Raw genomic sequence first — 15,314 nt, forward strand, 5'->3', positions numbered from 1 at the left:
AGTCAGGCAGTGCGCGTTCATGTGTTTTGAAGGAGTGGATTTTGCAGCGAGGGCTGAAGGGAAGGGATGGGCTTTATCATTGGATAATTTCAAAAACTAGCTTACTCTAACTGGTTTCTCCAAAATAACCTCCCCTAGCTTTAAATACAACCCCGATTCCAAAAAAGTTGGGACAAAGTACAAGTTGTAAATAAAAACGGAATGCAATGATGTGGAAGTTTCAAAATTCCATATTTTATTCAGAATAGAACATAGATGACATATTAAATGTTTAAACTGAGAAAATGCATCATTTAAAGAGAAAAATTAGGTGATTTTAAATTTCATGACAACAACACATCTCAAAAAAGTTGGGGCAAGGCCATGTTTACCACTGTGAGACATCCCCTTTTCTCTTTACAACAGTCTGTAAACGTCTGGGGACTGAGGAGACAAGTTGCTCAAGTTTAGGGATAGGAATGTTAACCCATTCTTGTCTAATGTAGGATTCTACTTGCTCAACTGTCTTAGGTCTTTTTTGTCGTATCTTCCATTTTATGATGCGCCAAATGTTTTCTATGGGTGAAAGATCTGGACTGCAGGCTGGCCAGTTCAGTACCCGGACCCTTCTTCTACGCAGCCATGATGCTGTAATTGATGCAGTATGTGGTTCGGCATTGTCATGTTGGAAAATGCAAGGTCTCCCCTGAAAGAGACGTCGTCTGGATGGGAGCATATGTTGCTCTAGAACCTGGATATACCTTTCAGCATTGATGGGGTCTTTCCAGATGTGTAAGCTGCCCATGCCACACGCACTAATACAACCCCATACCATCAGAGATGCAGGCTTCTGAACTGAGTGCTGATAACAACTCGGGTCGTCCTTCTCCTCTTTAGTCCGAATGACACGGCGTCCCTGATTTCCATAAAGAACTTCAAATTTTGATTCGTCTGACCACAGAACAGTTTTCCACTTTGCCACAGTCCATTTTAAATGAGCCTTGGCCCAGAGAAGACGTCTGCGCTTCTGGATCATGTTTAGATACGGCTTCTTCTTTGAACTATAGAGTTTTAGCTGGCAACGGCGGATGGCACAGTGAATTGTGTTCACAGATAATGTTCTCTGGAAACATTCCTGAGCCCATTTTGTGATTTCCAATACAGAAGCATGCCTGTATGTGATGCAGTGCCGTCTAAGGGCCCGAAGATCACGGGCACCCAGTATGGTTTTCCGGCCTTGACCCTTACGCACAGAGATTCTTCCAGATTCTCTGAGTCTTTTGATGATATTATGCACTGTAGATGATATGTTCAAACTCTTTGCAATTTTACACTGTCAAACTCACTCCTTTCTGATATTGCGCCACTATTTGTCGGTGCAGAATTAGGGGGATTGGTGATCCTCTTCCCATCTTTACTTCTGAGAGCCGCTGCCACTCCAAGATGCTCTTTTTATACCCAGTCATGTTAATGACCTATTGCCAATTGACTTAATGAGTTGCAATTTGGTCCTCCAGCTGTTCCTTTTTTGCACCTTTAACTTTTCCAGCCTCTTATTGCCCCTGTCCCAACTTTTTTGAGATGTGTTGCTGTCATGAAATTTCAAATGAGCCAATATTTGGCATGAAATTTCAACATGTCTCACTTTCGACATTTGATATGTTGTCTGTGTTCTATTGTGAATACAATGTCAGTTTTTGAGATTTGTAAATTATTGCATTCCGTTTTTATTTACAATTTGTACTTTGTCCCAACTTTTTTGGAATCGGGGTTGTAACATCGAAAATTACTTCCTTTAGATAAAGTGAAAGTGCAAATACAATTTATCGCAATCACGTAATTGACACAATGAAGCTCAAATAAGCACCAACATATGAAAATGATAAAACGGGAGGATTGCCGAACCCTCCAATCTAAAAGCTTTTGTATTTGGCTGTATTAGCTCAAAGATAAAGAGCTGCAGGATACAGAAGGGCTTTGTCTGAAGTGTTACAGGTTCTGCTGAATGTTTGCACTCATGAATAGCATGAATGGAAGAAGCATGTTAAATTGCTTAACGCCAGGTTTGGTTTCATACGCTTTATCTGCACTTTATGGCGCGATAGCAATACAAGGCAATATGTTAGGTTTCGGGTGGATCAGGACCTCCCTGAAGGTGTTTGGAAAACAATGTGAATGGAAAACAAACGGAGGAATTCTTTTGTTCATCTGTGCTATGTTTGTGCCGTAAATATAATACTTTTATTAGAGAAACTGGGAAAGGTTTGAGAAGCTCAGCAGCACATAAATGTCCATGCTGCTCAAATAGTCTCATTTGTTTGCGTGCTGTAGTCTCATTTGTTTGCGTGCTGTTTATCCTGTCAAGTTTTTCTGAAGATATCGAACAGTTATTCCACAAAATCTGGTCGTACATGGCTTATAGCCGACAAGCCATGTACGACCAAATTTAGTGGAATAACTGTTTTATTCTATCCACATTCACTGGATTTTGAGAAACAGAGCATTTTTATTTTTTGCAAATTCGATAAATAAAAACTTTATACAAAACATCCGACAAAATCATTTCCACTTATAATGTAAACAAACCGGCGAAATGGCAGTAGCAATTTGTGAAAAATGCGATAATAATAATTTTTGAAAAATAAAAAAAGATACGGGGCAGCACGGTGGTGTAGTGGTTAGTGCTGTCGCCTCACAGCAAGAAGGTCCGGATTCGAGCCCCGTGGCCGGTGATGGCCTTTCTGTGCGGAGTTTGCATGTTCTCCCCGTGTCCGCGTGGGTTTCCTCCGGGTGCTCCGGTTTCCCCCACAGTCCAAAGACATGCAGGTTAGGTTAACTGGTGACTCTAAATTGACCGTAGGTGTGAATGTGAGTGTGAATGGTTGTCTGTGTCTATGTGTCAGCCCTGTGATGACCTGGCGACTTGTCCAGGGTGTATCCCGCCTTTCGCCCGTAGTCAGCTGGGATTGGCTCCAGCTTGCCTGCGACCCTGTAGAACAGGATAAAGCGGCTAGAGATAATGAGATGAGATGAGATGAAAAAAAGATACGTTCTTGCCAGCAAATACATTAATTCTATATTTTGTTGCTTTTTTCTTTCGTATTTTTTTGGGTTTTCTTCTTCTTCAGGGTTTTTTTTTTGGCAGTTGGCAAACCAACTTAAAGGTGAATTACTGCCATTAACTGGGCTGGAGTGTGGAACAGACGACATTGGAATAAAAACAAACAAACAAAAAAAAATGTTATTTTAGTTATTTCTGTTTCTTTTAAATACCTGATAATTTTTTGGGGTTTTGTTTTCGAGTAGTTTTTATTTCGTCCTCGGTTGGTTCAGAAACATGCTCCGCCATTTTGTTTTTCTCTACTCACAATACAGTACACGAGCTGATAGCCTAGAAGGAGAGTAGCCAATCAGAGCGCACGATTGCTCATATCCAGTGAATGTGGATAGAATAATATTAGATTATTGTACTGAGCAGTTGAAATGCCCTATAGTTCATATTTAATGTCAGTTTCAGTGATTCAGAGCTGTTTGGTGGAGGAACTGGTTCAACAAACAAACAACAAAAACATTCACTGGATATGAGCAATCGTGCGCTCTGATTGGCAACTCTACTACTAGGCTATCAGCTCATATACTGTGAATAGAGAAAAAAAAATGTTGGCGCGTGTTGCTGAACCAGCTGAAGATGAAATAAAAACTCTACTTGAAAACAAAACCCCAAAAAATACAAAAAAAAAAAGCAACAAAATATGGAATGAAAGTATTTGATGGTAAGAACGTATCTTTTTTTTCAAGAATTATCGCATTTTTCACAAATTGCTCCTGTCATTTCGCTGGTTTGTTTACATTCTAAGTGGAAATTATTTCGTTGGACGTTTTGTATAAAGTTTTTATTTATCGAATTTGCAAAAAAAATTAAAATAAAAATGCTCCGTTTCTCAAAATCCAGTGAATGTGGATCGAATAAAACAGTTATTCCACTCAATCTGGTCGTACATGGTTTATATTTCGTGGAATAACTGTTAATTAACAGGGCTGACCGTGAGCTGATGAATTCAAACCCAGTTTTGTAAGAAGTCAGCTGTGTGATGTTGATGTCTTACCACTGAAATCGTATTGCTGGATGTTCTCCAGAGATTTGTGGATGAAGTACATGCTCCCGAGGGCCTGTGGACACACACCGAGAGAGCAAGATGGCTTCATTAGCATGTAGTATGCTGTTTAATACGGACAACTGCAGCTAGAATGCAATATATTTGGAAGGATTTATACGTTTTGCCATCGTTTTATTCTGTGAAAAACCCAAAACATTAAAAAAAAAAAAAAACTCATACACAAGGACACAGCTGTATGTAGGTGCATATAAATATGTGCCCCCTTGCACCCAATCATATTCTCAGAAGTGCCGGAGTCGTGAGCAGGTTTAATGTACTCGCTCATCAATCGCGTCCCGCTGAGATCAATACAGACAGAAAATTAAAACAATCACACAGTGATTAAACACGCAAGCCACAGTGCAGGCTGAAGAAAAATCACCTGCCGTTCTGGGCCACTTCGCGCTCCAACAACACCGACACCAACACCTGACAAGCCCTTAAACACCCACACCCACACCGAGCTCCACTGAGGCTGACAAGACATCCCCAGGAGGAGGGAATAAATCTTGTGAGTAAAGCGATGCTTGTTTAATATGACGGTGCTGCTGAGGCAGGGCCGCACTGGGAGAGTTGATCCAGAGACAGGAAGCTGGGAGAATCACAGAAATAAATGCTTTTTTAACTTGGCTCCAATTTTTTTCCATTTTTCAGATTGCATACTGTATGCATGCAGATGAGAGTGGTTTTGCTTTGGTTTTCCATCCAGACCCAAACTAATTCAACACCTTAAGCGTGATATTTATCTCGATCATAAAGGATATTTGGTCACATAATCAGAACAACGAAAGCTAGCTTATTGGATGTTTTAAGCAAGGCAATTTCAAACACAATATACGCTCACTAGCCACTTTAATAGGAACTTGTTCTTGATTCTATGATTCCTATTTTTGGCTGGCAGGAGTGGAATCCAATGTGCTCTTCTGCTGTTGCATCTTCTGTTGAGATGCTTTTCTGCTCACCACGGTTGTAAAGAGTTGCTATGAGTTACTCTATCTTTCCTGGCAAAAAAAAACTCGAACCAATCTGGCCATTTTCCTCTGACCTCTCTTATCAACAAGGCATTTGTTTCCACCCACAGAACTGTGTTGTTTTTTTTGCACCATTCTGTGCAAAGACTGCTGTGTGTGCAAACCCCAGGAGATCTAGTCTGACTAACGCGACTTCAAAGCTCTGCGAGCATTTGGTCTGGCAAAGATATTAAGCCCAACCATTTCCCAAAGGCGTGGTTGACCCGCCTTCCTGAAATGCCTCAGTTTGCTACTGGTCGAAGCCAGAAAAGGCTGTGACGAAGCTTAAACCAATCACATCACTCTTTCCTCTGACGTATGTGACGCGACGGAAACTGCTTGAGTAACAGGAAGAAGATAAATACCTCCAGGGCTGCTCTTTGCTCCGTTTTCAATGAGAACTTCCCGTTGAATGCTTTCAATACAGCATCTACCGCTGTGTCAAAGGCTTGCCGCTGCTCCATGTTCGTAATGTTTCTAGTGAATGAAGCGCTTCCGGCACAGATTCTGTAAACAATCTATGGCTTCCGGTCGCAGTTCTACTACGTCACTGCCTTGAACACGCCTCTACCCAGGGCCGTTGGAGATGCTCAAAGTTGATTGGCTCCCGATTTTTCGGGAGCTTGGAAGAGCTGGAGATAGCTTGCCTTGCCAGACTAAGCTCGCAACAGGCCCTCGTGTTGCGTCACACTTAGGATGGGCGGGCCCAGGCTACAGGAGATCAGCAGTTTCTGAAATACTCAAACCAGTCCATCTGGCTCAAACCAACACCCATGCCACAGTGATAGAAAGTCACACTTTTCCCATTCTGATGTTTGAACACTGTGAACATTAACTGAAGCTCTTGATTTGTATCTACATGATTTTATGCATCGTGCTGCTGTCAAGGGATCGGCTGATTAGAGAACTGCATCAAACAGCAGCAGGTGGATGTACGTATGGGTGTTCCTAAGAAAGCATACTTGCCAACTTTTCAAAATTCTCATGGGGGAGAAAAGTGCGTGAACGACATTTTCAATTGGACGAGGGTATGATGCGCGGTTGAAACGATAAAAACAGTGGATCCCAATTAATTGCAAACCATTTGAAATTTATACAGTGAAAGAGTTTTTGAATTGTTGATATTGTTCTATCAATTACTATAGGTTATGGGATTCATGTATCAGGCATGAGAGAGCTCAGAGTGAAAAATCTGAAATAATACTCGTCTTGAATTTTAATATAATAACAATGAAAGGGAAATCTTAAATCAGATTTTTAGCTGAAAAATCTCATGCCTGAATATTGTCTACATACAGAGACCCACAGAAAATAACAAGCGATGCTTTAGAAGAATGTTTATCATTTCTTAAAATAGTCACAGTGAATGAAAGTATTATTGGATTGCATCAAATGTGTTTTCCTTCTGTAAGCTCATGTAAAAATACAGAGAACTATTATATCATATATAAATTAAATAAAATTTTAATAAGATTTAACCAGGGCAGCACGGTGGTGTAGTGGTTAGCGCTGTCGCCTCACAGCAAGAAGGTCCGGGTTCGAGCCCCGTGGCCGGCGAGGGCCTTTCTGTGTGGAGTTTGCATGTTCTCCCCGTGTCCGCGTGGGTTTCCTCCGGGTGCTCCGGTTTCCCCCACAGTCCAAAGACGTGCAGGTTAGGTTAACTGGTGACTCTAAATTGACCGTAGGTGTGAATGTGAGTGTGAATGGTTGTCTGTGTCTATGTGTCAGCCCTGTGATGACCTGGCGACTTGTCCAGGGTGTACCCCGCCTTTCGCCCGTAGTCAGCTGGGATAGGCTCCAGCTTGCCTGCGACCCTGTAGAACAAGATAAAGCGGCTAGAGATAATGAGATGAGATTTAACCAAAATAGTAACAACTCAATTAAATAAATACTTCACTGTCTTAGTCCTACTAAAATGCATCTCTCTCACTAAACACTTTCCAACAGAATTTTTAAAAAGCACTAGAAATCCTATCAAAATCCTGTCGGAATGCATCAAAGGAATTTGCTCATTTGCAAACTTTGACTGAAAGTTTTCAAACAAAATTTAAAAAACGGCACTATAAATACAACCATACTATCAAAATATACTCCGCAAAGAAATTCACTCGAATGCAAAATTTTAGTCCGACCAAAATACACTCACTAGTAATCTTTCACTTAAAACCTCAAAACTCGATCAAAATCAATCACTTTCCAGATAATTCACTTGTAAACTTTCACTTAAAACTTTCAAACATAAATTCAAAATAGCACTAAGACACGACCACACTATTCAAATACACTCACCAAACAATTTCTCTGTCATGCAAAATTTCACTAAACACTTTAGAAGTTGTACAGTTTGTTTCTGAAATGGTACGGAAGACTAGTTAAATTTCACACTCGAATGTCCATTATATTCTGATTTAAGGTATATCTTTACCTTAAGATGTGTAACTGGCTGGTCGAACATTTGCTTATCCATGGAAATTCATTCTCCCATGCAACCTGGTATTTGCATTCATATTTTTGCCGTGTGGTATTGGGTTTAGTGGCCATGATGAATGACTGCTTGTAAAAAATGTCGGACAGCCTGGGTGAATCCGACATTACGGAAGTGACTGTCGTTCTGTTTGTTGATTGGTTAAAAATCAGTTGACGTCAGCAGTGTTTCTCATATGATTCTGATTGGACATAATCGGGAGTATTTTTAACTTGGCGGTAAGGATTTCCCAAAACCGGGAGATTATCCAGTTTTTAACAAATACAATCGGGAGGCGGAGGCTAAAATCGGAAGCCTCCCGCCAAAATCAGGAGGGTTGGCAAGTATGAATAAAGTGGCCACTGAGAGAGTGTATATATAAATAAATGTTCAAATGTAACTAGAACTGAAGCACATTCTGTTAGTGGTTGTGTCCATGGTGTGGTTTTTATTCTTCAACAAAAAGTTTGCGCTTTCCATGCTTCTCACACGTCACATGACAAACTGAGGTCTCATTCACTTCGAGAAACAGAATGCAGGAAATCCGAGTCAGGAAATGACTGTTTATAATGTAAAGGAGAACAGGAAATGAAAAATAAATAAATAAAAATAAAAAAAATGTTCAGGACAGAGACATGAGTACTTGCTGGTTGATTATGCTGTATGTCAGAGCTCCGGTGTGCAGGTGTTTTGGACTCCTGGCTTGAGACAGGAGCTGGATTTGTCTGAATTTTGAATTTCAAAAGAGTGAGTTTCAGGCAAAGCTTTACTTCAGTGGAACTGTAGCACCAAACCAAGCCTTTATTCGACCTTTAAAGCCTTCAAGTAGTTGTAGGATACATCAGCGACAGAGTTTAATGTGTCTCATCTCATCCCATTATCTGTAGCTGCTTTATCCTGTTCTACAGGGTCGCAGGCAAGCTGGAGCCTATCCCAGCTGACTACGGGCGAAAGGCGGGGTACACCCTGGACAAGTCGCCAGGTCATCACAGGGCTGACACATAGACACAGACAACCATTCACACTCACATTCACACCTACAGTCAATTTAGAGTCACCAGTTAACCTAACCTGCATGTCTTTGGACTGTGGGGGAAACCGGAGCACCCGGAGGAAACCCACGCGGACATGGGGAGAACATGCAAACTCCGCACAGAAAGGCCCTCGCCGGCCACGGGGCTCGAACCCGGACCTTCTTGCTGTGAGGCGACAGCGCTAACCACTACACCACCGTGCCGCCCCAGTTTAATGTGTATTATGCATAAATATCGTTAGGCTACACATACACACACGGTTGTCTCACTATCCTTATGAGGACCTTCCATTGACATAATTATTATTGTAGTTAATTAATGCTGTGCCTGCACCTAAACCTAACCTCAGTAATGAAAAGGAAACTTTTTGGCTTTTTTTTATAACTTTTTTTTTGTTTAAAAAAAACAACAACACAACAGCAACTTATTTGTGGGGACCATCCAAATGCCCCCACAAAGTCTAAATTGTCAGATTTTACTATCCTTGTGGGGACATTTGGTCCTCAGTAGTATATAAAAAACACACACGTTTGTCTAACTAACGTTATGAGGACCTTGTATTGACATAATTATTATTGCAGGTAATTAATGCTGTGTCTGCACCTAAACGTAACCCTAACCTCAGTAATGAAAAGGAAACTTTTTGGCTGGCTGTCTATCTATCTATCATTTAAAAAACACAACAGCAATTTCCTTGTGAGGACCACCCAAATGTCCCCACAAAGTCAAAATTGTCAGATTTTACCATCCTTGTGGGAACATTTGGTCTTCAGTAGTATATAAAAAACAAACACACACGTTTGTCTCACTAACGTTATGAAGAGCTTCCACTGACAATTATTATTGCAGGTAATTAATGCTGTGTCTGCACTAGAGATGGGACTTGATAAGAATTTAGCAATTCCGATTCTCATCTCATCATCTCTAGCCGCTTTATCCTTCTACAGGGTCGCAGGCAAGCTGGAGCCTATCCCAGCTGACTACGGGCGAGAGGCGGGGTACACCCTGGACAAGTCGCCAGGTCATCACAGGGCTGATACATAGACACAGACAACCATTCATACCTACGGTCAATTTAGAGTCACCAGTTAACCTAACCTGCATGTCTTTGGACTGTGGGGGAAACCGGAGCACCCGGAGGAAACCCACACGGACACGGGGAGAACATGCAAACTCCACACAGAAAGGCCCTCGCCGGCCCCAGGGCTCGAACCCAGGACCTTCTTGCTGTGAGGCGACAGCGCTAACCACTACACCACCGTGCCGCCCCAATTCCGATTCCATTATCGATATCACTTATCGATTCCTTATCGATTCTCTTATCAATTCTCATTGGGTTAGGAAATAAAATATAGTAGAAATGGGTTTGTTTACATTAAGTCTTTAATGTAAAGTATATCAAAATTAGAATAAAATTAAAACTGGCATGAAAAAATAAGAATTTACAATAACAATTTTTGTGCAGAAAAATTAGCATGACAGAGTGTGTCTGTGATTCATACACTGCTTTGGTTTTGAGGACTTTTTCCTTATTCTGACCTTCCCTGATATAGTGCAATGTTACAGTGAGGTAATGGTCTTGAGTAAAACTTGTCCAACCATCAGCTGCGATGGCTGCCTTTGTGACTTGTTTCAGGTCTGAGATCAGATTGCCCTTTTCAACCCCATACCAAGCAGGGATTTGTTAAACTGTCTCTGCTTGGGGGATGGTATTTTGAGTTCAGAGTCTTTGTCATCTCCCTACAGAGAATATGTAATGGGAATGAATGAAACAGAACTGTACTGGTTAAAATAACAACATGCAATTAACAATTCTAATTTCAAAAAGTTGCCTATCTATTCATTTGAGCCATGCCAGATGATATGCAGGAAATTATCCTACCGAAATTCAGGGGCTTCCACCGTGGCAAAGGGGTGCAAACCTTTCACCACAAATCTAGTCACTGCTCGGTGACATTCATTTATTTTCACCTCGGTCATTTTTACTCTTCTGTGCCTCGATGAAAGGGGTAGCTAATGGTGTGCGAGAGCTAGACTCTGAGCCAGTCAGACTCTGGCAGTCCTCGTCAACTAAGGCCAAGTTTACATTAGACTGTATCTGTCTCGTTTTCTTCGCGGATGCACTGTCCGTTCACATTAAAACGCCGGGAAACAGGAATCCGCCAGAACCTATGTATTCAATCCAGATCGTGTCTGGTCCGGTGCTGTGTAAACATTGAGAATACGCGGATACACTGTGCTGAGCTCTAGCTGACGTCGTCATTGGACAACGTCACTGTGACATCCACCTTCCTAATTCGCTGGCGTTGGGATCACACACACAGCGGCTCAGTCCCGAATCACTGCTCGTGCGCTTCACTCGCGCGCTCTGTGAGCTACGCAGGGCCGGAGTGCGCACCCTCCAGACGGCACTCGCTGTTCAGGGCGGAGTGATTTGGAGCGCAGGAGGAAGCGCTGAGCTGCACTGAGGTTTATTTACACATTTCAACCTCCTTCAGGCGCTTAAACTCAGTGAGAACATGAACATCACAGCCAGGTGTGTTTATTTGCTGGAGAAGGTGTTCACTTGCCATCCTTCCACTTGCAAGTGGTGAGTGACTTGTGCATGCCCGATATGCACTGGGATCATGTGACGTGCCGTCTAATTAGTCATGTGATTAGCGTATCCGTGTATTGGTGTTGCTGTATGCACGCGAATCGTGTATGGCGTTGCTGTGTGTACGCGAATCGTTTTAAAAACGTTAATCTGATGATCCGCTGATTCGAAATAATGTAAACAGGGCCTAAATGGTGATAGGAGATAGAGGTTATTCACACAGTATAGTGACAGCAGGTTGACACAGCGAAATGGTGCTAACATTAACACAATCTACAGGACCAGGAGAGTTTAACGTTACCTGCAACATTTAAGACGGAGGACGCTGTGCTGAAAGCTCCGCTTTGAGAATCTAAGCAGCGTATCAAACATTGCAAGATTCATGCAAATTAACTGCATGCTGCGTATTCAAATGTTTGAGCATGTTGGAGGTATTTCCCCCTTTTATTGTAATTGAAGCTTTGCACGTGTTGCAAGTGGCCCTACTATCATCTTTCCTAGTGAAATATAACCACGCTTTAGAGCACTTCTGCCTCGATGCCATGTTGGATACTTCTGAACCAAATACGGTGCGTGTGTATGATGTCATCATAATGTGTCCTCACGTCAATGGAACTGATAAGGGAATCGTTAGGCAAGCAGACTAACAATTCCAAGGAATTGAACTACTGGGAACCGGTTCTCTACAATTCTCGATTCCCATCCCTAGTCTGCACCTAACCCTAACCTCAGTAATGAAAAGGAAACTTTTTATCTATCTATCTATCTATCTATCTATCTATCTATCTATCTATCTATCTATCTAGTTTAAAAAAAATACAACAGCAATTTCCTTGTGAGGACCACCCAAACGTACCCACAAGGTTGAACTTGTCAGATTTTACTATCCTTGTGGGGACATTTGGTCCTTAGTAGTATATAAAAACAACACACACACACACACACACACACACACACACACACACACACACACACACTTGTCTCACTATCCTTGTGAGGACATTCCATTGACATAAATATTATTGTAGTTAATTAATGCTGCGCCTGCACCTAAACCTAACCTTAACCTCAGTAATGAAAAGGAAACTTTTGGCTCATTCATACAACCCCGATTCCAAAAAAGTTGGGACAAAGTACAATTTGTAAATAAAAACGGAATGCAATAATTTACAAATCTCAAAAACTGATATTGTATTCACAACAGAACACAGACAACATATCAAATGTCGAAAGTGAGACATTTTGAAATTTCATGCCAAATATTGGCTCATTTGAAATTTCATGACAGCAACACATCTCAAAAAAGTTGGGACAGGGGCAATAAGAGGCTGGAAAAGTTAAAGGTACAAAAAAGGAACAGCTGGAGGACCAAATTGCAACTCATTAGGTCAATTGGCAATAGGTCATTAACATGACTGGGTATAAAAAGAGCATCTTGGAGTGGCAGCGGCTCTCAGAAGTAAAGATGGGAAGAGGATCACCAATCCCCCTAATTCTGCGCCGACAAATAGTGGAGCAATATCAGAAAGGAGTTCGACAGTGTAAAATTGCAAAGAGTTTGAACATATCATCATCTACAGTGCATAATATCATCAAAAGATTCAGAGTATCTGGAAGAATCTCTGTGCGTAAGGGTCAAGGCCGGAAAACCATACTGGGTGCCCGTGATCTTCGGGCCCTTAGACGGCACTGCATCACATACAGGCATGCTTCTGTATTGGAAATCACAAAATGGGCTCAGGAATATTTCCAGAGAACATTATCTGTGAACACAATTCACCGTGCCATCCGCCGTTGCCAGCTAAAACTCTATAGTTCAAAGAAGAAGCCGTATCTCAACATGATCCAGAAGCGCAGACGTCTTCTCTGGGCCAAGGCTCATTTAAAATGGACTGTGGCAAAGTGGAAAACTGTTCTGTGGTCAGACGAATCAAAATTTGAAGTTCTTTATGGAAATCAGGGACACCGTGTCATTCGGACTAAAGAGGAGAAGGACGACCCGAGTTGTTATCAGCGCTCAGTTCAGAAGCCTGCATCTCTGATGGTATGGGGTTGCATTAGTGCGTGTGGCATGGGCAGCTTACACATCTGGAAAGACACCATCAATGCTGAAAGGTATATCCAGGTTCTAGAGCAACATATGCTCCCATCCAGACGACGTCTCTTTCAGGGAAGACCTTGCATTTTCCAACATGACAATGCCAAACCACATACTGCATCAATTACAGCATCATGGCTGCGTAGAAGAAGGGTCCGGGTACTGAACTGGCCAGCCTGCAGTCCAGATCTTTCACCCATAGAAAACATTTGGCGCATCATAAAACAGAAGATACGACAAAAAAAAAGACCTAAGACAGTTGAGCAACTAGAATCCTACATTAGACAAGAATGGGTTAACATTCCTATCCCTAAACTTGAGCAACTTGTCTCCTCAGTCCCCAGACGTTTACAGACTGTTGTAAAGAGAAAAGGGGATGTCTCACAGTGGTAAACATGGCCTCGCCCCAACTTTTTTGAGATGTGGTGTTGTCATGAAATTTAAAAATCACCTCATTTTTCTCTTTAAATGATACATTTTCTCAGTTTAAACATTTGATATGTCATCTACGTTCTATTCTGAATAAAATATGGAATTTTGAAACTTCCACATCATTGCATTCCGTTTTTATTTACAATTTGTACTTTGTCCCAACTTTTTTGGAATCGGGGTTGTACATACATATATCTATTTATTTATTGTTTAAAAAAAAAACAAAAAAAACAGCAATTTCCTTGTGAGGACCACCCAAATGTCCCTACAAGGTCGAAATTGTCAGATTTTACTATCCTTGTGGGGACATTTGGTCCTCAATGGTATATACAAAAATAAAAATAAAAAAATAACGCACGCAGAGTCGCTGTGTCCCCATTCCACACAGCTCTGCATTCTCATTTCTCTCACGTCACCTCTATTGATTTGTTATCAGTTTTCCAGAGGTTGTAGATCATCGCTTTCTTGGGCAGTAGCGCGTGTGTGTGTGTGTGTGTGTGTGTGTGTGTGTGAGTGTGAGAGAGAGAGAGAGAGAGAGAGAGAGAGAGAGAGAGAATGTGAGAAGTCTGCAGCAGTACAAATTGTGTTTTGATAAAAAAAAAATCACTTGTAAGTCAATAATTTTTTATTAAATGCTGCACTGAGCTGACTGATGAAGATGGTGTTGAGACTGTGCACAGGAGCTCGTTTTTGGGGTGTGTGTGTGTGTGTGTGTGTGTGTGTGTGTGTGTGTGTGTGTGTGTGTGTGTGTGTGTGTGCGCATGCATATATGTATATGCACCTACAGTTCCAGTCACACAGCTACTCGTTCATAGGTTTGTCTGTATTTGGACTATTTTCTACATTGTAGAACAACACTGAAGACATCAAAACTGTGAAATAACATCTGGAACATCTATAGAATTATGCAGTAAACTAAAAAAAAAGTTTCATATTTTAGATTCTTCAAAGTATCCAGTGTTTACCTTGATGACGCTTTGCACACTATTGGCATTATCTTAACCAGCTTCATGAGGTCGTCACCTGGAATGCTTTTCAGTTAACATCTGTGCCTTGTCAAAAGTTAATTAGTGGACGAGTTTCTTGCCTTCGTTATGCGTTCGAGATCAAACAGTAAATAGTAAATAATAATAAAACCACTGTAAATATTCCTCATCGGTATTATATCAAGAACGGCTCAACGAAGTAAACATTTTTTGGTGGAAGAGAGAGAAAACGTCTGTGTGTTTGTGCGTTTTCATTCGTGTGTGTGTGGGATAAGTGTGTGGTTAAGGGGTAACAAACACAGCCACAGCTGTTCATCACTCCCCCCTGAAGTTTATTTATCATGGCCAGTCTGAAGATGCTGATCAATAGTTTTAATCTGGACTTAAACGTATTGACTCAGCCTGCTGCCTGGCCACTCCCACACATTAACCCAGTCCATCAGTGCCCGGGACAAACGCAAGCCCACCCACACACACACACGAAAGGTCTATCAGTCCTCACCTGGGTGGGTTTCGGGTTAATATCCTGCCACTCTCTGGAATGTCAGGTTTTCTGCT

At 41.6% G+C, this 15,314-nt stretch overlaps 1 protein-coding gene across 2 annotated transcripts in view; it reads right to left on the bottom strand.

Annotated features, from left to right (window-relative positions):
- The window catches only part of inpp5l (inositol polyphosphate-5-phosphatase L), an 84,223-nt gene that overhangs the window by 25,950 nt on the left and 42,959 nt on the right, over positions 1-15,314 (bottom strand). For both annotated transcript variants that reach the window (XM_060931373.1, XM_060931372.1), the window contains exon 5: positions 4,086-4,149. In XM_060931373.1, coding sequence (XP_060787356.1) covers positions 4,086-4,149 — 64 coding nt within the window. The remainder of the gene's footprint in view (positions 1-4,085; positions 4,150-15,314) is intronic.

Source organism: Neoarius graeffei, chromosome 10 (assembly GCF_027579695.1).
Source record: "Neoarius graeffei isolate fNeoGra1 chromosome 10, fNeoGra1.pri, whole genome shotgun sequence".
Lineage (NCBI taxonomy): Eukaryota > Metazoa > Chordata > Actinopteri > Siluriformes > Ariidae > Neoarius > Neoarius graeffei.